The sequence below is a fragment of the Carcharodon carcharias genome, chromosome 6 (genome assembly GCF_017639515.1).
Source record: "Carcharodon carcharias isolate sCarCar2 chromosome 6, sCarCar2.pri, whole genome shotgun sequence".
In the NCBI taxonomy this organism is placed as follows: Eukaryota; Metazoa; Chordata; class Chondrichthyes; order Lamniformes; family Lamnidae; genus Carcharodon; species Carcharodon carcharias.
The window spans coordinates 1474178-1500497 of NC_054472.1; the positions used below are offsets into that span (position 1 = coordinate 1474178).

Here is a 26320-nt window from a genome sequence, read left to right on the forward strand (position 1 = left end):
ACTCCAATCTCCATTCACAGTGTGAGATACCCGACTCCAATCTCCATTCACAGTGTGAGATACCCGACTCCAATCTCCATTCACAGTGTGAGATACCCGACTCCAATCTCCATTCACAGTGTGAGATACCCGACTCCAATCTCCATTCACAGTGCGAGATACCCGACTCCAATCTCCATTCACAGTGTGAGATACCCGACTCCAATCTCCATTCACAGTGTGAGATACCCGACTCCAATCTCCATTCACAGTGTGAGATACCCGACTCCAATCTCCATTCACAGTGTGAGATACCCGACTCCAATCTCCATTCACAGTGTGAGATACCCGACTCCAATCTCCATTCACAGTGCGAGATACCCGACTCCAATCTCCATTCACAGTGTGAGATACCCGACTCCAATCTCCATTCACAGTGTGAGATACCCGACTCCAATCTCCATTCACAGTGTGAGATACCCGACTCCAATCTCCATTCACAGTGCGAGATACCCGACTCCAATCTCCATTCACAGTGTGAGATACCCGACTCCAATCTCCATTCACAGTGTGAGATACCCGACTCCAATCTCCATTCACAGTGTGAGATACCCGACTCCAATCTCCATTCACAGTGTGAGATACCCGACTCCAATCTCCATTCACAGTGTGAGATACCCGACTCCAATCTCCATTCACAGTGTGAGATACCCGACTCCAATCTCCATTCACAGTGTGAGATACCCGACTCCAATCTCCATTCACAGTGTGAGATACCCGACTCCAATCTCCATTCACAGTGTGAGATACCCAGCTCCAATCTCCATTCACAGTGCGAGATACCCGGCTCAAATATCTCACTCACAGTGCGAGATACCCGGCTCCAGTATCTCACTCATGGTGTGAGATGATCAGACACCAATCCTTCACTAATGGCATGAGATGGTTGTGTGCTGTGAACTTTGTGAGCAGATCTGAGCATGAATTTCGCAAATTGGGGCAAAATAGTTTAGTTGTTCTAGTTCAGTTGGACTCTGAATAGTCATACAGGCTTGAAACATTAACTATGTTTCTCTCTCCACAGATGCTATCAGACCTGCTGAGTTTTCCCAGCATTTTCTGTTTTTTGTTCAGATTTCCAGCATCTTCGGTATTTTGCTTTTATTTTAGATTAGTTGATCATATTGTCTCAGTGGTCCAGTGGACAGAACTGGTAAATAGAAGAAGTTTAGTTAGCATGGAGAGGCTTGTATTAGTCAGCATTCAGCACAATGGCTTGTGCTTAATGAGTCACTCTTTACACTGTTTGGTAAATATCAGAAAAGTGTCAATGTCATAATCAGTAATTAGAACTATCTAAAGATGTTCTCTGAGAACAGCATAAACACCATTGACGTTTTTATTGCCCCTAGAATGTCTGTTCCACTGAGTCATCAACATTGCCTGCTGTAGTCAATTCTAGCTCTTACCATACTGTGTCTATCCATACCGATTCAGCAAACAGTCTAGGAATGTTGTTTAAATAGTGAGAAATGAACCTTTTTTAGATTTATAGCTTATCCAGATGACACTGAATGACATCAGATTTTCACTGTTTTGTCCTTCTAAGTAACGGGTTCAGTTTAAAATGGAATAAATTCCACAAGCGACCATAAGTTTAGTCTAAACTATTTATTACAGATTGTGACCACATCTGAATCAGGGACTAGTCTTGTTTTGGCAATAACGATTCTGCATTCCTGTTAGTTTGTGTGCATTGGTCCACCTTTAGCATAAAAACATAATGTTTTTTTATTTTAATTTATGAAGGTTGAAAACATTGTTCAGGAATTGAACACTGTCCTGTTTTTCTTTTGCTCTTGCTGTTGAGCATCAAGTATTCCTGGGATAGTTAACTAGCTGAGTTAAGGAGCCTCTTTTTCTTGAATCCCAATCTCCCAAAGGCATCCCATTACTGTTTTCACTGAGACATCTTACATTTCAAATGCCCTCTGGGTGGTTGATAGTGCCCATGTGTCAGACTGTTTTGCACTCTGTGCCCAGTCTTAACCAAGCTCCGATTACTGAAATGTATCACACTGAAGACTTTGATAAACTGCAGGAAGAGAATTCCATCTCAGGATTCTGACTCTCAGAGACATTTTATATCTGCTTATCTCCCCTCTGGTCTTCTGCTAATTATCTCCAATCTGTGCCCTCTGACTATCAGTCGTCCTGCTCGTGGAAGCAACTTCTCCTTATTTACTCTATCAAAGCCTCCCATAATTTTACTTTGGCTGTTATGACAGATGCAGTTGGTAAAGCAGAGTTATTTAAAAGCCCCAGAGGGAAACTTTAAATAACTGTTATAACCAACAATTTTAAGGGTTATGTTTGAGATACGACTCTAAACTCAGGAATCAGACCACTAGTCTTCGAGGTTTTACATTAAACTAAATGAAACATTTTATTAATTTACACAGGTTAAAATACATATAGGCATGGCTACAAATTACTACTATCATAACTTTTAACAAATTCCCAAACTAATTTCCATTAAGGCAACAGCAATCCATAGACTTAACCAGACACCAGGCAAAGCATTTTCACCTTACCAATTCAAAATGAGATTCTTTTCACTTTGGTTCCTTGCAGATACAGTGGTCGGCTTACGGGCTTTGATCTTACATTGCCTCTGCTCTGCACACCCGAAAACTACTGAAGTTATACCTACCAGCCCTCAACAAAACTTCTCTAACAATGAAGCCCCTTTCATACTACCAATTTTATTAGTAATATAAACACATTGCTTGGTAGCTGCTAGAAAGGTGTCAGTTTTCGCCCTATTTCTTGAATGCTCTATGCAAAAAATGCAAATTCACACTATCTCTCTTACATATCAAAACTAGTACCTATCAAAGCACCCAGACTGGCTGGCTTTAATCCAATTAAGACACACCCACAGACTAACCCTCTATTTTAAAATAAAAATATTTTCCAAAATATTATATACATTAATAGTTTCATGACATTGGGTTAAACAAAGTCAAGATATTACAGAATTTATAATGATGAGCATTTGGAGAGCTAAGTGTCACAATGAGTTAACTCAATGTCCTTTCACTTTTGACCTTCAGTCCAGCTCAGGCTAATAGCTGAAAAATGATTTCTAAGTGAAAAATCCAGACATTCTCCAGTGAATTAAAAGCATATGTCAACTCATAATTTGACAATTGGTGTTCCTACTCCAAGAAGGCAGAATGATGACTGGTGCAGCTCTATATGTTCCTCTGAGACTGGGACAGAAGAACATGGAGAAGAAGCTTTACCATGTGTCTAGCCCATGATGTAGCTGCTTTGAGAGAGGGTGCAGATACCCCATTGCGTAGGAACATGAATAAAAGCAAAAAAAAGATTTGCAGTTTTTACAGTGCCTTTTACAACCTCCAGACTTTATAAATCACTTTGCAGCCAGTGAGATCTTTTTGAAGAGTAGTCACTATTGTAATGTAGGAAATTCAGGTACTGCCATTCAATTAGATCTTGGCTGAACTGTATCTTAAATTACATCCACTTGCCTTGGTTCTATATCCCTTAATCCCTTACTCAATTAAAACCCATCAATATCAGTTTTGAAATTTCCAAGTGACACCACACCCCCCCCCTCCCCCACTTCAACAGCTTTTTAAGGGAGAGAGTTCCAGATTTCCGCTACCCTTTGTGTGATGAAATGCTTCCCAAGTTTGCTCCTGAATGGCCTGATTCCTAATTTTAAGGTTATGCCTCCTTGTTTTGGACTCTTCCTCCCACCCCAGAGGAAATACTGGTAGTTTCTCTCTATCTATCCTTTCAAATCCTTTAGTAAACTTAAAACATGAAGGACAAATGATCCAATACTGACTCCCTTCAGCTTCTTCATAAAATACCGCAAAGACACAGGGATAGAATTTCTCCAGAGTTCTTCTGTCTTCACTCTGCAACCCCAGTGGGAGATCAGGAAACCTCTCCCAGCTATCCGCTGATCTTCCGCTATAAATTCTGGTGGGGAAAAATTATGAGACACCCCAGGAAAGCTAGAGTTTCCAATCCTCCAGACTACCTTGGAAGCTTCAGGAATGAAAGGTTAATCTCCTGGGCAGTGCTATGAACAACTTGGAGAAACATTATAGAGGAGTTGCTAAAAGTCATTACCTTGGTTGGTTAGCTCAGATTGTTAGAGCATGATGAGAGTTATGGGTCTGATCCTTCCACTGACCAGAAGTGGCTGTTCTCACCAGAATTATGTCAAATTAGTTTAAGGGGAGAAGTGGTGATGTCACTGGACTCGTGATTCTGACTAATGCTCATGGCAGCTGCTGGCATTTGAGTTCAATTAATAAATCTGGAATATAAAGCTGGTCTTGGTAATGGTGACCATGGCAACTATCATCGATTGTTGCAAAAGCTCATCTGGTTCATTAATGTCCCTTCGGGAAGGAAATCAGTCATCCTTACCCGGTCTGACCTACATTTGACTCCAGGTCCACAAGTCACAGTGTTGCCTCTGCCTGCCCTCTGAAATGGCCTAGCAAGCCATTCAGTTCAAGGACACTTAGGGATGGGTAACAAATGCCGATCTTAGCAGCGATGCCCACATCTCATGAAAGAAAAAAGAAAAAAATTAATATTCTCTTTTTCCATTTTGTTTGAACAATTTTGTTTATTAGCTATAAAAAGATTGGCAATTGGGAGAAAGGTTGTTTCAATAACTGTCAAGAATCATGCAATCAGATAGTGAAACATCTGTTTCCTTTTCAGCTGATGGGTGCTGGGTGCTTCGAGGATGGGTAATCAATGGTAGGCACATGGGGATGGGGTGGCTGAAGGTGGGAGGTCATGTGATGAAAACTTCCCACAATATATCCAACCAGAGTTGGTGTCAGCAACTGGAACACTGATTCCCACTTGGGGATCCTCACAGGGTAAACTCCTGCTCCCTGAATAGGTTTGTCCCTGTTTCCATCCACAACCTAGAGATTGGTGACATTATTTCTCCAGGAATTTTGTCAATCTCTCACTGGCCAAACTCCACTAGTTTCACCAGCCATCAGCAAGATATTTACCCACATCAAAGTGTCAACAATTCCAGAGTCCCCACAAGTACAATAGCCAAGTAAGGAACGCACAGTTTAATCCTGGAACAGCTGATATGCTTGAGTTCTTGTTCTGAGAATGGTGCAGAATGAAGGGTTGGAGACTCCTTAAAGGCAGGTTAAAAATAACAGTGAGACTGGGTAAAAAAAGAAACAACTAAGATAAAAGCAAAAAACTGGGGATGCTGGAAATCCAAAACAAAAACAAAAATACCTGGAAAAACTCAGCAGGTCTGACAGCATTTGTGGAGAGGAACACAGTTAACGTTTCAAGTCCATATGACTCTTCAACAGAACTAAGGAGAAATAGAAGCGAGGTGAAATATAAGCTGGTTTAAGGGGGCGGGGGGGGGGGACAGGTAAAGCTGGATAGAGGGCCAGTGATAGGTGGAGATAACCAAAAGATGTCATAGACAAAAGGACAAAGAGGTGTTGAAGGTGGTGTTGTTATCTAAGAAATGTGCTAATAGGTGACATTATGGGTAGAAAGCAGGATGAGCAAGGTACAGATAGCCCTAGTGGGCTGGGGTGGGGTGAAGGGATCGAAATAGGCTAAAAGGTAGAGATAAAACAATGGATGGAAATACATTTAAAAATAATGGAAATAGGTGGGAAAAGAAAAATCTATATAAAATTATTGGAAAAAAGGGGGATCGGAAAGGGGGTGGGGTTGGAGGAGAGAGTTCATGATCTAAAGTTGTTGAACTCAATATTCAGTTGGAAGGCTGTAAAGTGCCTAGTCGGAAGATGAGGTGCTGTTCCTCCAGTTTGCGTTGAGCTTCACTGGAACAAAGCAGCAAGCCAAGGACGGACATGTGGGTAAGAGAGCAGGGTGGAGTGTTGAAATGGCAAGCGACAGGGAGCTCTGGGTCATGCTTGCGGACAGACTGAAGGTGTTCCGCAAAGCGGTCACCCAGTCTGCGTTTGGTCTCTCCAATGTAGAGGAAACCGCATTGGGAGCAGTGAATGCAGTAGACTAAATTGAGGGAAGTGCAAGTGAAATGCTGCTTCACTTGAAAGGAGTGTTTGGGCCCTTGGATGGTGAGGAGAGGGGAAGTAAAGGGACAGGTGTTGCACCTTCTGCAGTTGCATGGGAAGGTGCTGTGGGAGGGGGTTGAGGTGTAGGGGGTGATGGAGGAGTGGACCAGGGTGTCCCAAAGAGAACGATCCCTGCGGAATGCCGCCGGGGGGGGGTGAAGGGAAGATGTGTTTGGTGGTGGCATCATGCTCTACCTGTCCCCCCCCCCACCTTAAACCAACTTATATTTTGCCTCTTTTCTATTTTTCCTTAGTTCTGCTGAAGAGTCATACAGACTCGAAATGTTAACTGTGTTTCTCTCCGCAGATGCTGCCAGACCTGCTGATTTTTTCCAGCTATTTTTATTTTTGTTTTAAAAAAGAAACAAACAGTTCTCAACCTAGAATATAACTGATTAAATGTGTTTGTGTTAACATACAGGATAACTGTGTGCAGTAACATGGCCTTTGGCCAACAGGAGCTCAAAACTGTCAGTGTAAAAACTGAAGCAGCTTCTTCAACTGGTCCGTATGATTCATTCTGCATTAAAGATCAAGGTTAGTGCTTAAGTCAACACAGTCAACATGTTAGTCCTTTACAATGGTAACATGTCATAATTTGGGATTTTTCCACAGAGGTAATTTGGAAATCAGTTATACTGAAGAGGTGTGGTTAAATTGAGTCACAGAGGTTTAAGATTCTTCCCCTGTTCTGATGCAAGATACAGAGAAATGAAATGTGTTCAGGGATTCTGAAGAAGGCCAAGAGGCCGGACTTCCACTGGACTGAGAATTGGGGTATAGCCGGTCAGTTTTTATGGCCTGAGACTGACCAAGCCAGGTCTGGCTAGAAAGAGAGTAAAGTTTAAGTGTGAGTGTCCTGTTCTCCAGTTGGGACAGTGTAAGTGTGGTTTTGTTGCTTTATAGAAATGTCTTGAAATATGATCCTGTCACCCATGTGTGCTCTATAAAATACACAAGTTCTGATTTTACATTGAATTTGACTTGCTCTTTTTTTCAGTAAAACCCTCAGGAAGATTGAACTCTGTGACTTGTTGAAGGGAGTCTTGGTCAGACCCCATCTTCAGTTCTGGGCATTGCACCTGAGGAAGGATACACTGGTCTTATAGAGGGTGCAGCACAGATTCACCAGAATTTTTTTATTCATTCACGGGATGTGGGCGTCGCTGGCTGGACCAGCATTTATTACCCATCCTTAATTGCCCTTGAGAAGGTGGTGGTGAGCTGCCTTCTCGAACTGCTGCAGTCCATGTGGTGTAGGTACACCCACTGTGCTGTTAGAGAGGGAGTTCCAGGATTTTGACCCAGTGACAGTGAAGGAACGGTGATATATTTCCAAGTCAGGATGGTGAGTGACTTGGAGGGGAACTTCCAGGTGGTGGTGTCCCCATGTATCTGCTGCCTTTGAACTTCTAGATGGTAGTGATTGTGGGTTTGGAAGGTGTTGTCAAAGGAGCCTTGGTGAGTTGTTATCAAGCAAGAGATTCAATTCTGAGGACAAATTGCATAAACATGGCTTGTATTCCTTTGGACTTAGAAGATTCAGGAATGATTGGATCAAGATTTTTAAAATGTTAAAAGGATTTGATAGGTTAGATACGAATAAACTATTTTGTCTGGTGAAGAAATGAAAAACAAGGAAACACAATCTTCAAATTAGAGCCAGGCTCCTTAGGACCAAAATTAGGAAGCGCTTTTTTCACACAAAGGGCAGTGGAAATCTGGAACTCTCTCCCACAAAGACTGTGGATGTTGAAGGTTAATTGAAGCTTTCAGGCCTGAGACGGATAGATTTTTCTTGGGTAAGAGTACCAAAGGATACGGCACAATGTTGTGTAAATATGGTTGAGGTACAGATCTAATCGAATGGTGGAGTAGATTGGAGGGGCTGAATGGCCTCCTCCTGTTCCTACAAGTTTATAGTCGGTAATTACTTATTACTATAAAGTGTCTCTACAGATCTTAGTCTGGATCGCCAACCCCATATTCATCACTTCATGAGTGATACCATCAATCCCATTAAAGGGGTGAGCAGGTTTTGTTACTTCAGCTACCAGTGAATTGGAAATGCAAGGCTAGAGCAAAGAAAGCAATGAATGTAATCTGAGATTCCTTCCTCCATAAATGATATCCCTCTGTTCCAGTTGATCATGATTCGATACTCGAACACAATTCCATGGGTCCCAGACACCTCCTCTCAGTGTGATCCTAGGCACTGATGGTCAGATTTGGTTCAATGAGTATCCACAGTCCTATCCTGCACTTTCACTCACCTGAATTATTCGGGGGAGGATTCACAGGATGATGGTCAGGAACGGGGATCATTGTTGATATCGCTCATCTCCAATCCATGGATTCTGCAGGAACTGTACAGCCCCGGTACAGTATTGTCCTGGCTGAAATAGATTAATGCAGTACAGACCAGAGATAAAAACTGGAACCCTCTTTGTCTTTGTGGCTGAATATTATGGATAGCTTCTTTTTCCACTGACTCATTGTGTGTAGGACAGCTGCCAATTCTGGGAAAGAGACAGTGTCCTTTTACCAATTTAATTTTAATGTTAAAGTATCAATCCTGTTAGCAGAGGACAGTCTTTGCAAATGTTTGAATAGGGGTGATAGCTTAAAAGGGAATTGAATGCATGGAAGCCTGTGTAATCAGTATTACACAGGCCCAGCTTCATATCTTAAAAGACACTGGAACACCATCCCAACACTGTCATATGTCTCTACTCCAGCCCGCGTTCTGGTTTTAATCACCCCACCATTGGCAGCCACGCCTTCAGCTGCCTGGACTCTAAGCTTTGGAATTTCCTTCCTACAACTCTCCACCTCACTTCCATTCTTTAAGATGCTCCTTAAAATCTACCTCCTTGAACAGGCTTTCCACCATCTGCCGTAGGATTGCCATATGTGTCTCAATGTGAAATTTTGATATATAATGCTGTTGTGAAACACTTTGGGACATTTTATTGCATAGCAAGTGTTTTATAAGTATAAATTATTATGGGTAATCATTCTGAAAACGTGTTTTATGGCCTCTGTTATTATTTTCTGTTGTGGAGGGTTGGTGTTATGTGAGGTGTTTCTGATGGAACCGGCTGTGGTTGTCATGGTTTCTGAAGGCATTGAGCAGCTGCTGGTTGCACTGATACAGGGGAAGCTGGGATTGGCTGTTTGGTTCTGAAGAGCTGGGATTGGCTGGTTGCCCTGGTTCATTGCAGGGTTACAGGTAGCTCCTGCTGAGGGGTCCAGGAGTTAATTGCAGGTAGAAGATTGATTACAGAGGTACAGACAAGGTGGGCTGTGGTCATACGGAGGATCTGTGAGTTCAGCTGGGAATAGTTTTGGACTAATATTTAGTTAATCTCTGGTTAACAGTGCAACCATTTAAAAATATATTAATGGGCATCCCATTAAACCATAGAGGCATGTCAATAAACCATGTAATCCCAAACACCAATTAACTGATTAATTCCTTGACCATTTCAAATGGGGGTTTGTTTAATAAGGTTCATGTAATAAAATTATTTCACTTAATTCCACTACTTTCCAAAACCAAATGCTTGTTCTAATGGTTGGTAAACTCACCTGTGACCTTGGCAGATATTTTGAGGAGATGGTTAAATGTTAAAGCAATTAAATTCAATATAATCATTGGGACTGAAATAAATGGGAGAAATGACCATTTAAAACTCCTCTTGTTTTTTCTATTGAATTGTAAAGTTTGTTGAATGAAGATGCAGGGCTGGCTGATTATTTCTGTCTTGCTTGAATCAGTCTGTACATCAGGTTATGGCATCATTTAACCTGGGAGCAGGCTCGGTTCCTTTACCTAGCACAATTATTAAAACACAGCTGTGCAATAAATCTTTTAAAAGGCCCATTTAACAGTTAATTGACAATTCCCCTTGCTGTTTTTAGTAATGCTGGGGTCATATAACAGCACAGCTGAGAATTGTGCATTCCGTAGGCTGTTGTTAGAGGATGTAAAGGTGAAGGTTTCGAACTCAGCATCTGTCTTGTGACTCCTTTCCTAGCTGCATGAGGTATCCAGTCCCCTAACTGGCCCCGAGAGCCACTCACCACTCTCTGAAAAGCTGAGCAGAGGGGGATCCATCAGCTCTCACTATCTGGCTAAAGGAAAACTGATCATCTGAATAGGGAGTGTGCAAAGATTTCTGTCCTTGACTAGACTCACTGCTCTTCATAAAGCTGGTATTCTATTCATTGATGAATTGGTGATTAGGATTCTCATGATGACCCCAGTGCAGAAAATTGAGTCTTCACAGCCCAGTCACTACACAGTTCTGATGGAACAGAGAGAGTGTGGGGATGGAGAGTGTGGATTGCACTAGGGGCTGGGGACTGAGTCGGTGTCTAAAACAGCTGAAAAAGTTTCTGTAAATCTGTGTAGTTTGGTCAAAATTAAAGTTTGTGACTGAGTCCTACTGGAACTTGGGCTGTAATGAAATAAAGATCACAGGCTCCAAGTATTATAGGCTACAGGGGTTACAGAGACTAAAGGCTCCAGAGACTGGACACTAATCTTTCGTCCTGGAACCTGGGATTGGATTGAGCTTTGGGGAGAGCTACATGAGTCTCTGGAATGATTGTGAGCAGGTCACAATGTCGAACTGTCCATAATTTGGCAAACTCATCCAAACTCAGGCTGATTCAGGAAATAGATAAATTCTTAGTGGTTTATGGGACAAACAACCAAGGTGCCAACTCTAAAAATATTTATCCAAACTCTTGTTTCTATTACTTACCAACATGAGCTATTACATTGATCAGGGGATAAATATTCAAAGTATGTACATTAATTGCATTTGGGTTCGGATTCCATTCCACACACTTGAGCACATAACTAGGCTGATGCTTCCTGTGCAGTACTGAGGGATTACTGCACTCTCACAGGTGCCATTTTTTGGAGCAGATGATGTAAAGGGTCCCAGAGAAGAATCAGAAGAAGAGTAGGACAATTCTCCCCAGTGTCTTGGTCAATATTAACCCTCAGTCAACATCACTAAAAACGGATTATCGGTTATTATCACATTGCAGTTTGGGGAATCTTGCTGTGTACAGATTGGCTGCCACAGTTCCAACATTAATTCGGAAGTACTTCATTGGCTGCAAGGTGCTTTGAGACATTCTGCAGCTGTGAAAGGTGTGATATATATGAGTTATTTTTAAAATATTATTTCATGGGATGTAGGCATCACTGGCAAAGCCAGCATTTGTTACCCATCCCTAATTGCCCTTGAACTGAATGGCTTGCTAGGCCAATTCAGAAGGCAGTTAAGAGTCAACCACAGTACTGTGGGTCTGGGGTCACACGTGGGCCAGACCAGGTAAGGATAGCAGATTTCCTTCCCTAAAGGACATTAGTGAACCAGATGGGTTTTTACAAGAAATTATAGTTTTGTGGCTGCGATTACTGAGACCAGTTTCCAATTCCAGATTTTATTAATTGAATTTAAATTCACCAGTTTCCCCCATGGTGGGATTTGAACCCACGTCTCCAGAGCATTAGTCTGGGCTTCTGGATTACTAATCCAGGGACATTACTGCTATGCTACTGTCTCCCCTTTGATATGAGAATTAATTCAAACGACATTGATGTAAAATAAAACAATCTTACAGAGAAAGGGAATGGTTTGGAAATGTTTGACATGGGAACTGAGTAAGTCCACTCTCAGTGCAGAGCCTTATTCAGATGGGAGAGCTGGGTGCAGAGGTCACTATGGCCTGATGTTTGGTAGTGTGACCAGTCAGTGCACTAACTTCCCTCTCTATTCTCTGACCTGAGAAACACAGAGTGAGAGAACTGGGAAATACTTCCACAGTATCTGTAGAAAAAGGGAGATGTCAGGCTTTCAGATTCTTCTCCTGATCCAGATCCCTGTTAAACAAGACCCTGCACTGCCAGTGAGTCTGACAATGAGGGCCTTGCTGATTACTGTACCACTGAGCTGGACTCATATCTTATTGTGGTTGTGCACACCATTCGCTCACTTTAATAATGTTCTATCATATCCTTCACTTGAAGTAACTTAGTCATAAAGGTCAGTTGTCCAATGGCTAAAGAAAAACACTGCCAAAATAAACAGCAATCAGCATCAGTGAATGAACTTTAATTGCAAGTATAAACATTACCCCTTAAAAAATATATTAAAAAAACTTCCAGGCAGACATACACAGTTGTAATTTAAACTCACCATTCGATTCATGATGTCAGCAGAAACCTTTGATTTAGATTGTAGCTAATAGTCCAAAGGCTGATTGCAGCCAACAGACTGGAGTTATGTTGCTAGTGGCGCATTGTTGCAGGTACCAGTGAGGTCAGTCTGGTTGTTTAGACACAGTTCCCTCTTTTGTATTTCAATGTTATAATAGGGAGCAGGAGGATCTCCTCACGAATAAATTACCCCTCACAAAGATATAAAGGGTCCCGATATTTTAAAACCCCCCTTCCCCCAACTCCCAACATCTTCCATCTGCTGCTCACTCTTAAAATGTGTCTTCACATTACATGGGAGGTTACACGTTGAGATTTATACTGGTGAGAGCACAACACAGTTTTCCCTTGGTGCATTCAGGTGATAGTAAAGGACCTGGCCCGAACATTGTGCAGCCTCATTGATCACTGTTAACCATTTATTGGCCTTTATGCTGTTTAATTGATTTATGTGCATGTATATTTCATCCTCTACATTTGTCAGCTTGCTTGTCCAGTTATTGACCTATATAATATATATATCCATATGTAAATATTCATTGGTCCATGCAAATATATTTTTTGATTTACATATGTATGTTTATTGAACTCGAGTATATTCTTTGGCCCACTCATCTATGTTTGCCTGATGTGTTAATTCATTTGCCCATCCTTGTATATGTCTTGGTGCATATGTTTGGCATATGTATTAATCACAGAATTGTTACAGCACAGGAGATGTCCAATCAGCTCTGCATGGACAACTCATTTAGTGCCATTCCACTGCCTTTTACTGGTAACCCTGCACATTCTTCCTTTTCAGATTACAGTCTAATTCCCTTCTGAATGCTTCGATTGAACCTGCCTCCACCACACTCTCGGGCAGTACATTCCAGATCCTAACAACTCGCTGCGGGAAAAAGTTGTTCCTCATGTCGCTTTTGCTTCTTTTGCCAATTACTTTAAATCTGTTCCTTCTCGATCCTTTCATGAGTGGGGACAGTTTCTCCCTATCTGCTCTGTCCAGACCCATCATGATTTTGAACACCTCTATCAAATCTCCTCTTATCCTTTTTTTTCTCCAAGGGGAAGAGTCCCAATTTCTCTAATCTATCTATGTAACTGTAGGTCCTCATCCCTGGAACCATTTTTGTGAATCTTTGCTGCACTCTCTCCAATGCCTTCACATCCTTCCTAAAATGTGGCACCCAGAGCTGGACACATCACGTGGCTCATCCAGAGGAAAGGTTCCACACTTGGAACACGGGGCTGAATTTTTGTGTGGGTGTCTGGACCGTAAGCGGCTCCTGGGCCTCAGCAAGACCTCAGTGCGGCCACTGGAACAACTTCATGTGAGGCGGCCTCACATTTGCAGCCAAATAAAGTCAGCAGGCAGACCAGGGAGGAGGGAGGCCCAAGAGGAGGGCCCTCGCCAATGTTGGGCTGGCAGACCCACTGGGAACATAGGAGTAGGACATTCGGCCCATTGAACCTGCTCTGACATTCAATTAAATCATGATTCATCTTCCACCTCAAAGCCACTTTCCTGCATTATCTCCATATCCCTTGTTGTCATTAGCCTCCAGAAATCTATCGATTCCTGTCTTGAACATGCTCAATGATTGAGCTTCCACAGCCCTCCGGGATAGGGAATTCCAAAGATTCACCACCCTCTGAGTGAAGAAATCCCTCCTCATTTCAGTCTTAAATGGCCTACCCCTTATTCTTATCCCCTGGTCCTAGACTCACCAGCCAGGGGAAAGATCCTAACAACATCTCCCCTGTCACGCCCTGTAAGAGTTTTGTAAGGAGAGGTGAATGCTGCTGGAGAATAGGGAGATTTAGGGAACACCTCAGAATGGAGGTGCTCATGGAGGCTTCCTTCTTCAGTGCTGAATGTGATGACAAAGTTATGTGAGGGGCCTCAGGGTGGAGAGTGACTCCAGAGGAGTTGCAGTGGCTGCTCCTGGACCCAGGTGAGCATTGCGGTCCCCTGATCCTGCCACTAGCCCTCCCGATGAGAGGGCTTCGCCACAGTGTTGTCAGGCTCCTGACACAGCGGCCTTGTGTGACACCAGGAAAATTGCAGTGCCAGGGGCAAATGATCCTTGATTGGGGCCTTCATTGGCTGCTTTGCTTTTGCGTCTCCATGGAAAAGGCTGGTGATTCCCTAGGAAAGTCAACCAGAGGTGGGACAGTCTCGCAATCTCCCACTGCTTTCTTGGTCCCCGCATCCCCCAAACCTGTCTGCACTGGGCTGGGAAAGTTCAGCCCATGCAATCAAATAACTCACCCTCTCACATAAAAGACCACATCTACTGCTCTCTGTCAGATTTCCCTGTGGGCATTAAGAGTTAACCACATGGTATGTGAACTGGAATCACATGTAGGCTGAGATCATGTAAAGACACCAGGTTCCCTACCCTTAGGGAAATTAATGATCCAGTTGATTTTTATGACAATGTAGCAGATTCTGTGATAGTTTTATTTGTTACCAAATCAAAAGATTTGAAAAAATAGAATAAAAGCAAAATACTGCGGATGCTGGAAATGCGAAATAAAAACAGAAAATGCTGGAAATCCTCAGCCGGTCTGATAGCCTCTGTGGAGAGAGAAACAGTTAACGTTTCGAGTCCGTATGACTCTTCTTCAGAGTTCTTCAAATGTAAAGATTTGAACCCTCAATCTCAGAGCTGCTGCTTCAGTACCTACAATATCGTAACTTCCTGCAGATTATTTTACTTGAAATAAATTTATTTATAATATTCTTGAGACATATGAAGGTTCTGGGTTCAAGTCCCACTTCAGGATTTGAACACCAAAATCTTCAGTGTAGTACTGAGGGAGTGCTGCACTGCCAGAGGTGATGCATTTTGGATGAGACATTAAACTGGGGCCCCGTCTGTCCTCTCAAGTGGATGTAAAAGATCCCACAGCACTATTTCAAAGAATAGCAGGGTAATTGTTCCAAGTGTCCTGGCCAATATTTATCCCTCATTTAATAACACAATAACAGATTATCTGCTCATTGTCATTATTGCTGTTTTGGGAGTTTGCTGTGTGCACATTGGCTGCCATGTTTCCTCCAACAGTGAAAACACTTCAAAGTTACTTAATTAGTGGTAAAGTGGTTTGGGACATTGGGTGGTCATAAAAGGCCTCATATAAGTGCAATCTGTTTAATATGTTTCTCTATGTCATGTTTCACAGTTTCATGATATATGCACAGTATCTTACTCATGTACTTCTTTCATAGAAAACAGCCGCCTCTAATAGACTCTGCTGTAAAATATATTCTTATAGATCTGTCACTAACAGTGCAATGTCACCATACTCTTCACTAATGCCAGGACTCTGCACTGCCAGAGGCAATCTCAGAGACAGGGTAAAATCTACAGAGGGAATAAAATTGATCTGAGTGAATGTTTTAGAAATTGATGTATCGCTGAGCATCTCTTTTCTTTTTCTGCAGGTAAGCCTTGTGGAGACCCTCCCTCCTTTCCCAACACCAACCTCCAGGGCCACACTGGAACTGAAATGGGGGATGAGCTACTTTATGTCTGTGCCCAAGGTTATGTCATGGCTAACGGGGAGAATGCTTTCAGCTTGTTGTGTGACAGCTGTGGAGAATGGTATGGATTCGTCCAAGCCTGTATAAAAGGTGAGAGAAAATGCATAATACCAAACACTAGCATCCAATAGGATCAGTGTTTGGAGGCTTTGTGACATCTACTTTGGGGCATTCTTTATGTTGGCTCCTCATTCAGTTGCACTGTCCCCAAGTCATCTTGAAATATTAAAGATCTACTTGTAAAAGGAATGTATGTTTCCCATCACACAGGTTTAAGTGGGAGTGAACTGGGGCTGTTGTGTCCTTTCAGTGATGCTTCACAATATCATCAGAACACCTTCATTTCAGAGAGGGGGTGTTAAGGAAATGGAACATGTTGTAGATTATGGCCCAACTATCAGCATTCCCTGCATGTGTTCAAACACCGAGTAACTCTCCTTCTAATCGAGACAAGTAGCTGAAACTCTGCCAATTGAGGGCCCTCCACAAACAGGTTTTAATTTTAGAAACCGAGGGGTTTTTACTTCAACACGTGATCTGGTTGAACTCTGGTCCGGAAAGATCAAAGTGAGTGTGCAAACACTTTCCCAGCTTCAGTCATGGTAACGATTTCCATTCTGGTTTAACATGACTCTTATTCCAGACCATGTGATCAAAATTACAGTCATCAGGGAATGTGGTGCATTGCCAATGATTTTATTGCACCTAATCTAACATGGACATTTATCTGAGAAATACCCTATTCCATTGGACCAAAGGCAAGTTCATCTACTAGGGAGAAGTAAGGAGGGTTTATAACTCACCTGTCACTGTATAGTTATATGAATCTGTTAAGAGCTTATGGCTAACTGTGTGTAACTAGAAAAGGAAACTCTGAGGCATTATGAAACAGCACTCACAGTCATTTGTGTTTATTTACCAGGATATGAACCATGTCAAGGTGCCTAAAAATAAAATTGTGGGTCCCCCTCAGACTTTAAATATAGGAACTGGTGCCTGGCAGCTTAGAGATCTGGGCAATGGTACCATCCTACAGGGTACAGCACAGTTAAATCACCATGAATTATAATAATTAGATTAAACAGTGACCCAAGCTCACCTCCTGTGATTAGTTCACTGCCAAGATGTCCCTTAGCATTAATAACGAGTCACCTAGATAAACAAAGAATTACAAACATACAGGCCAACATAGCAACTTAACTAACGTTGACACACCCAGAAAATCCTTACCTCTGAAGAACAGTCTTGAATAGAGAGGCCTTATGACACATTAAAATAAGGGACAGCACTGGAAGTGTGGCAGGACATGGGCAGGTAATAGGTTCACCTTCAGATGGGCCCAAATGTTGATCACTTTTATTGTAGACACACCAAAGCACAGTTGGGGAGTCGGAGGATTCAGAAGGATCTGAAGGGGGAGTGTGAGCTCTGACAGAATGATGTTTATTTTCAAGAGGGATCTAAGGGTAGGTCCTCTTCGTAGGTTTTAATCTTTGTCACTCTATTTGGAGCATTTTCTAAGATTCTTACATTTCCCTCTTTCAATCCAAAATTAATTTCACCTGCAAAGGTTACAGATATTTTAAGTATGGAAAAAAAAGTATTTGTTATGGACGTCAATCCAACTTCAAAATAAATTAAAACACACGTGGCTAACAGCTGTATGGCATGGGATCACGTTTCAAATGTCTCCAGAGCTAAACGAGAGCCTTGGCCACTCTTTTGAAAAGGATTTATTTCCCTTTGAAGAAAAGCATTGCTCACTAATTGTTGGAATCCATCTTGTGGTGCAAGTGTAAGAACACATGAGGAACCAAAATTTGTGCTTGGAGGTGAATCTGACTGACCGTCCCCAGTCTCTTGTTACCTGGCTATTAATGGCCCAGATTTTGTGGTCAGCAGTGAAGCAAAGATGCTCAACACTGACCTCAAAGAAAACTGCTCACAAAGATCTAGCCATCTCTGTGGTGTGTGGACTGCCCCTTTCTGGACAGCAGTTTCAATCTGGTACCAAGTCAAGGCAATGTCTTGCATGCAGCAGCAGTAATAGCAGCAAGCAGATTAGGTGCCAGTATTCTCGCACAAGCTAAAACTACTTAAACAAAAACAAAAACAGAATTACCTGGAAAAACTCAGCAGGTCTGGCAGCATCGGCGGAGAAGAAAAGAGTTGACGTTTCGAGTCCTCATGACCCTTCGACAGAACTGTTCTGTCGAAGGGTCATGAGGACTCGAAACGTCAACTCTTTTCTTCTCCGCCGATGCTGCCAGACCTGCTGAGTTTTTCCAGGTAATTCTGTTTTTGTTTTTTTTTGGATTTCCAGCATCCTCAGTTTTTTTGTTTTTATCTCTAAAACTACTTAATATCCTTAACTTTTAATTTAAAATTTCAGATAGTAAAATAAATGTCTATGGTTGGATTAATGTAGAATCTAAAATAAAAATTAACTTTTAATTATTTTTTTAAAAGGATGTGGATGGTTTATCATTGTGGCAAAATTGGACATTGTACGAATATAAAGTTAGTTTTCAGGACTGTGGGGGAGATGTTTAGTAGTAATTATGAAGTTAGTACACGGTTCAAAATCCAGTTACACTTCATTCAACAAGGTGTAACTTTATCAAGGGTTTTTACAATGAGACTAAGTGTAAGATTGTAAGTTCTTGTCAATTCAATTGACTTCATTCTAGGGAGCCTCAACTACGTACACTCTGGAGAAATGTAGCACCACTGTCAGCAACATCTGGATTTCTGTGATATTCTGCACATTTGCGGACTCCAGAAGTTACTGCTGGTTTCAGTAGGGAGTAATGACAGTGAAAGCTTATAGTTTCACTGTAGAATCTGGGCTGTTGCCACTTTTCATATGGTCACAGGATTATCACAAAATGCACTTTGCGCAAGTTTTGTCACATGGAATCAGTGCTGTGGATATCTCCTTGGAGTCATGGAGACATTGGCTGCTGCATTTTCTACATTTACAAGCATGACAATTCTTCAAAAATACCTAATTGGTTGTAATGTGCTTTTGGACACCCAGGTTGTGAAAGGCACCGCAAAAATTCAAGTCTTTTTTATATACAGGATATCTATTCCTACAGGATTCTTAGAGACATTTTGATGTATCTCTTGTATATAAATTAGAGTATTGTTAAAAAAGGACACACTGTCAAAGCTTTTGGTCTTGCATTCATCAGGACAATTTGTAAGAATAGCAAATGTAAAGGGAACAACAATTTATACTTCATGAAAAGAGAGTGTTGATTGGTTGGCAAGTAGACGCTGATTGGTAGAAACATTGACATGGACAATGCACCAGTTAACTGAAGACTGACAGTTAACTGCCAAGTTTTGTTTAAATTCAAACCAGGCAGGTTGACTAATTGGTCAAGGCTTTGCCCTGGGGAATGAACCAGAAAATGGCTGCCACCTATTTTGTTTAGTTGAAACAGGTGCAGTGCGTGAACATGTTCTTACTGTCTGCAAAGAACAGGGTCCTGTATATTAACATATGTAGCTTCCAGTACACGTATGTGTGCCACACAGTGAGCCCTTCATCAGTCAATATATGCATTGGGATTCCTACAGTTCCACGCGTTATAAGATTGGCCTTATCGGCAATCTCGTAAATAAGGCCCAAGCCATTTGTTCACCATGCAAGCTTGATGCTGAAATAGGGCACATCAAACCTATCCTGCGAGATAATGGCTACGCCAATCATATAATTTCTCACTGTATATCACACAAACTCATGTATGGGCCTAAGGCTGTCACTTTCAGCTCTGAAAAGTGCCCAGTTTACCATAAGACCCTAAGATATAGGAGCAGAAATTAGGCCGTTCGGCCCATCGAGTCTGCTCTGCCATTCAATCATGGCTGATAAGTTTTTCAACCCTATTCTCCCCGTAACCTTTGATCCCCTTACCAGTCAAGAAACTATCTATCTCGGTCTTAAATACACTCAATGACCTGGCCTCCACAGCCTTCTGTGACAATGAATTCCATAGATTCACCACTCTCTGGCTAAAGAAGTTTCTCCTCATCTCTGTTCTAACAGGTCTTCCCTTTACTCTGAGGCTGTGCCCTCAGGTCTTAGACTCTCCTACTAATGGAAACATCTTCCCCATGTCCACTCTATCCAGGCCTTTCAGTATTCTGTAAGTTTCAATCAGATCCCCCCCTCATCCTTCTAAACTCCATCAAGTATAGACCCAGAGTCCTCAAACGTTCCTCATATGTTAAGCCTTTCATTCCTGGGATCGTTCGCGTGAACCTCCTCTGGACCCTCTCCAGGGCCAGCACATCCTTCCTGAGATACGGGGCCCAAAATTGCTCACAATATTCTAAATGTGGTCTGACCAGAGCTTTATAAAGCCTCAGCAGCACATCCCTGCTTTTATATTCTAGTCCTCTTGAAATAAATGCCATCATTGCATTTGCCTTCCTAACTACTGACTCAACCTGCAAGTTAACCTTAAGAGAATCCTGGACTAGGACTCCCAAGTCCCTTTGCACTCCAGATTTCTGAATTCTGTCCCCATTTAGAAAATAGTCTATGCCTCTATTCTTCCTACCAAAGTGCATGACCTCACACTTCCCCACATTGTATTCCATCCTCCTAACCTGTCCAAATCCTTCTGCAGCCTCCCAGCCTCCTCAATACTACCTGTCCCTCCACCTATCTTTGTATCATCTGCAAACTTAGCCAGGATGCCCTCAGTTTCTTCATCTTGATCATTAATGTATAAAGTGAAAAGTTGTGGTCCCAACACTGACCCCTGCGGAACTCCACTAGTCACCGGCCGCCATCCTGAGAAGGACCCCCTTATCCCCACTCTCTACCTCCTACCAGAGAGCCAATCTTCTATCCATGCTAGTACCTTGCCTCTAACCTCAGATTAACCCTATAATGGAAAGATATCTCAAAAATTTGAGCAACAGGTGAAGCTGGCTGTTTCATGCTGCTACTATACAGTAAAACACCAGCTGGGTTCACCACTAACACGGTGCTGCCATCAAGCCAAAAGGACCTTCTGCCCAACACACAAACGAATAAATGGCGTATAAATTTCAGTGCCAGTGTGATGCTAGGCCAGTCCCAAAGACTGGCGGATCGTATCAAACAGCATATCCCTTCGGCTGTTTGCAATGGGCAGGGTACAGACCGTACCCAACCAGCCTGTGCTTCCAAAACTCAAAAGTGTCCAACATTAGATGTGATTCTGCGATTGGACAACACTTACTAAACAATCCCGAGTGTGATAAGAATTGACAACCAATTTAGAATTATCAGTCAGGCTCACAGCGTGGCTCACTTACATGTGCCAGAAATTACACAGGAGCCTTTTCTTTGCAGACAGAAAGAACATGTACACTCACTGCGTCTGTTTTAATTAAAGCAAAATAGATGACAGGCATTTTCTGGCTCATTCCCCAGGGCAATGTTGTGACCAGAGTCAACTTGCCTGTGTTATGACCACAGCCAATGTAAATCGCTGCACAAACCAAATCCCAGAGGGAAACTTGGCTTATGGGCCATTCCCTTTTTGTTTGTATTCTGAAACTGAGAAGACCATGCACCAATCTCAGCAGTAAGAGGTCCAGTAACACTTCGGGGATTTTAAAAATTAAAAGTAGAAGTTTTATTAATAAAAAAAAACTTAAGCACACAAGATTACAGTTGCACAATTAAGGTTAACCTTACAAACATTTCCCCCCCAAAAGACTCTCCACTTGGTAAGACCTACAAGTAAACACCTTGTAGATGTTTAACTATAAGAAATCCAGTAATATTACTCAAGACAAACAGCTGTAGCTTCAATAAAGATATATCACATGACTGTGACTCACTTCCACTCTGCTGTGGAAAACCAAACTTCAGAATAAAACTGCTTTTTGCAGCCCAAGACTTTTCTGGCTTGACTGGGTGCTTGATTCAAACTGCATCCTCTCCCCAGCCCAGAGCTAACAGCTCCCAACTCAGCTCCAACTGCACATTTCACAGCTCAAACAGCAGCTACAAGCTATCCTAAGTTCTCCACAGTAACTCAAATAACTTTTTCCCCATTTCATCTCAGGTTCCATTGTTCTCACACCTCTTTGGAACTCAAATCCTTCCAAATATAAAATTTTTCATGTCTCTATCATCTTTGCTTTTGGGTCAATAAAATGTAACATCCCACTACTATTTACCTATGGAAGTCCTACAAGATGCAAACAGATTCCTTGTCACCTCCAACTTCCTTTGATATTCAAACCACCTCTCAACTTATCTAAAAATGCCGATGTTAGATCTAACTTATGTACTTGTATCAAACCTAACACCTCTATCCTGTTCATATTTTAAACCTCCCAAGACAACTTGTCTTCTCTTCATCCCTGCCCAGCTTAATTAAATCACACACACACATATACACACACATTTTTCCACAGAATAATACAATATTCCCTAAAAATATTTTCTAAAAAATCCATTTCTCACACCTGCTTTGAATTTGAACAAAACTTGGCAGTTAACTGTCAGTCATCAGTTAACTGTTGCATTCTCCATGGCAATGCTTCTATAGCAATCAGAGTTCACTTGCCAACCAATCAGCACTCTCTTCTCATGAAGTATAAATTGTTGTTCCCATTGGTATTCTTGTAAACTGTCCTGATGAGTGCAAGGCCAAAAGCTTCGACAATGTTTTTTTTCGGCAATACTTAAGGTCTGCACTACCAAATGACGATTTGTATATAAATTAGCTCAACAATAACTGTCAGATTATTTCATGAACGTTAAGTAATTGGAGCTGGCAAGTAACTGTGGGACATTCAGAGATACAATGCTTGCTCATAGTTAATGCTTCCTTTCTTGGTGTGAATGAACACTGTGTTCCACTGAAAACACAGGGATATTCAGCTTATCCCAGGCAGGCAGGGGGCAAAAAGTGTGGATTTGGAGACGTCCTTTATTCATTCTATATTTGAGTGGTGGGGAGGAGAGGGGAGGGGTGGTGAAATCACATTTACTGCACAACAATTTACCACAGCTGAGCCATGGAAGTGAGGCCAGTGTTGAGGGGGATGTGAGATGATGTTGCTGTGGCCAATCCTTATTCTCACACAGAATTGCTCGTCTGCTGACAGAGACAGATACGGGAAGAGAGGGGCAGAGGGAGAGTGAGACGGATAGAGACACAGCTTGGGTGTTTGCAATGTTTGCAGGAGAAATTAGGTTTTTTCTGAGCTTTTCTATCTTCTGTGCAGTCCTCTGTGCTGATCTTGAAACACAGAGCTTGTTCTCTCTAAACCTCTGTGGGTTGGTTGGAGCTGATGATGACTGTTCAGAATAGAAACTGGCTTTAAAAGAAACCAAGAACATTACACATGCTCGATACTAAAGATGGAGCTGAATTCTGTCCAATTTCACCTTCATGCAATTAAAAATAATTCAGAAGGTTGTAGTTGTGGAAATGAGATGCCATTCATTTGCAGCTGCTAAATATAACCACCATCACATTTCCTCGCTAAATGTCAACACTGGGGCTGGGTTACTTTCTACAAAGGTAACCTCAAGCCAGACAGAAATTATTACCCAATATTGAACACACCCATTAGTGTCATTCTGGGAAAGGAAACGTGAACCTTAGGATTGGGGAACCAGAGTTTGTTTTCTTTGATGTTAGACCAATGAATAGAAGCTTTTATACTCCCAGTATCTCGGCTGGGTTTCCTGTGCCAGAACTAACTTTCTGCAGTTGGACTGGTTCAAGCGAGGAAAAGGAATCTTTTACCATTTGTTGCAAAGTGGAAGCAGCATTTTCAGGCTGATAATTTGATAACTGCATTTATTTTAATCTCATCAATTAGCTAAAAATAACCTTGAGTTTTGAAGTCTCAACGTGTCACTGAGGCAATTGCATTAGCTCCTGATGTTGAGTAGATATGCACACACTACGTGCCAGGCTGTGTGGTACAGACATCAGAAGGCAGATCAGGATGGTGCTGGAGCACTGACTAGAAGATGGCTGGGTAGGAGACTCCAGCCTAAGCTACTGCGCTAGGGAGTTGTAATTATGACATTACTCTACCTGTGTAAATATACATTTATTTAGGCCTTGCCCCAGCAAGCAATGGAGAAAAGGCCAGCTTCTCTTCCCAGTACATTTGTCATCTGTCAAACCCTTCCCCACCCTCTGCTCCTGTAACGTTCCAGTAACATCAACATTTCCAAAGCGGTTTGGAATAGGGTTGGGGTTGAGAAGTTTGGGATGGGGCTCTGATGCAGGGGTTTTGGGTGGGGCTTGGACAAGGGGATAGGAAGCCTAGTCTCCTCCTGTCGATAGGGGGACAGAACGCTTGCACTTGAGCAGAGCAGAAGCTGAAGCCAACACTACAAATTCACCCTCACCTCATCAGACCACTCGTGATACAAATATATTTGTGACCATAAGTTCGAGTATACTAACACATTTCTAATCATAATTGTGAGAAAAACTAGGCAATTTCTCATGTCTAAAATTGTAGAAATTAATACCTGTAACGCAATCTTTTACATGAAAGTCCCAACTTGGTTACCACTGAAAGCTAAATCCAAGATAATTCAGTCAAAGATGCTTGTTTATGTTCTTTAGATGAAACTGAGGGACACATTGACTATGAAGACAAGTTCCCTGATGAAGAATCCATGTCATTTTCAGATCCTAATGAGCAAGGCAAAGTCGTTATTTCTGAGGATGATGGGGAAGGTATGGATGCTGAACTAGATGAAGGAGCTGATGGCTCATTAGGGGAGAATGGCCAAGAAACACTCAAACCAACTGAATCACCGGTTTCATTACTCAGCCAGAAACATCTGTTTTGGTTCCCCTCAGAGACACTCCCCAACACTGACCAGCCTGATACCAAGGAGCCAGACATGGAATCTGAAATCCAAATTACTTCAAGTGATAATCAAATTGGAATGAAAACTGATGCTACCAAAGGGATCCAAACAGCTGAAGATGAAGACTTGCCTGCTGAACCATCCATTGTGCACAATGAGACTAAAGTTACCAAGGAAACAGTTGCCAGTACAGATGAATCGTGGGTGGATGGCTATCCCATTGTACCAGAGGCCCGAGGGGAAGGTGAGAAAGCTGATGGATCAATGGAAATTGAGGACGAAACTATTGTCACCTCAGATCATTCCAACCATATTGAGATCAGCAGGCCAAACATTCAAAGCACAACCTCTGCCACTCACTACACACTGATCATAGGTGTACCAACTAGAGCGCCTGATCAAGGAGTTAAACAAGTGGACACGGGTCTAACACTAAGCACAGAACCTGAACAGGTTAGTGCCAGTAAAGCTATTGAAGATGCCAATCTCTACACAACTACTTTCTTGAGTATAGGCACAGATGAGTCCTGGAAATCTTCTGATGAAATTACTGAACCTTCACTGCCTCCGACAAGCACTGCAGAAACAGTAAGTGAAGGTTTATATCCTGTAGATCACGTCCCAACGTCCACAGATGAGATCTCAACCCATCAGTTTTTGACTTTAGGCACACTTGAATCAAGTACTCGGACTTTGGTAGATTTTACAGAAATAGACACGGATGATGGCTTCACTAAAAGGGGGAATTTCAGCGATGGTACTGAGGCCAAACTGCTCCCTACCAGCGAAAGCTGCAAAGGGGAGGAGTGCTCAAGCTCAAGCAAAGGCCCCATAATTGCTGTCATTGTCACTGTGATTGGTCTGCTGGTATTGGCAGCGATACTGGCCGTGTGGTGCTACAGACGCAGACATCAGAAAACATCTGTGTACCAGATGAATGGAAAGGGGCAGGTCAGACGCAGTGAGCACATTGAGATGCAGCATAAAGTGTAAGTGGAAAATCTGCTTATTGAGGGAGGCTCCACAATCAAAGTGGGGCCCATCAGAACGAACCCATCTTAAAAATGGGAAGCATTACAATACAGCATGAGATGTCTTAATTTTAATATGCTTTGGACAATCATCATTACAGCTTAAAATACCTGGAATATGCAGAATGAACAATGAGATTTGATCAATCAAGCACATAACAGATTGGGGGCGGTGAGGAAGGACAAAATCTGTTTCCAATGGAAGAATGATGGGAGTACTAATGACCTTCTCAGTCGGGACACAGTCCCGCTGGGTCTGCGATTGGATATTATAAATTTGCCTAGACATCCACATCGGAATCTTGTAAAACAGAGGGAGGGAGCTTTAATTGGCTCCTGTCAGAAACATGTAAAGATTTGTAAATAGTTCCGATTTTGGTTTTGTGTCAGTTCGCATGTATTTAACTAATATAATCCAAACTACTGTAACTAATCAAATTTTATTTCTAGACAAAATCCAATGTATTTATTCTACTTCCTTTGTATTTATTCCATTTTTATATG

The 26320-nt window shown here is 42.1% G+C and overlaps 1 protein-coding gene across 1 annotated transcript in view; it reads left to right on the forward strand.

The window, feature by feature from the left end:
• susd5 (sushi domain containing 5) overlaps positions 1–26160 on the forward strand; it is a 79899-nt gene extending 53739 nt beyond the window's left edge. The window contains exons 3-5 of the mRNA XM_041190199.1: positions 6550–6665; positions 15821–16009; positions 24535–26160. Of these exons, the coding sequence (XP_041046133.1) occupies positions 6550–6665; positions 15821–16009; positions 24535–25778 (1549 nt within the window). The 3' untranslated portion in view covers positions 25779–26160. The remainder of the gene's footprint in view (positions 1–6549; positions 6666–15820; positions 16010–24534) is intronic.
• The last annotated feature ends 160 nt before the right edge of the window (positions 26161–26320 follow it).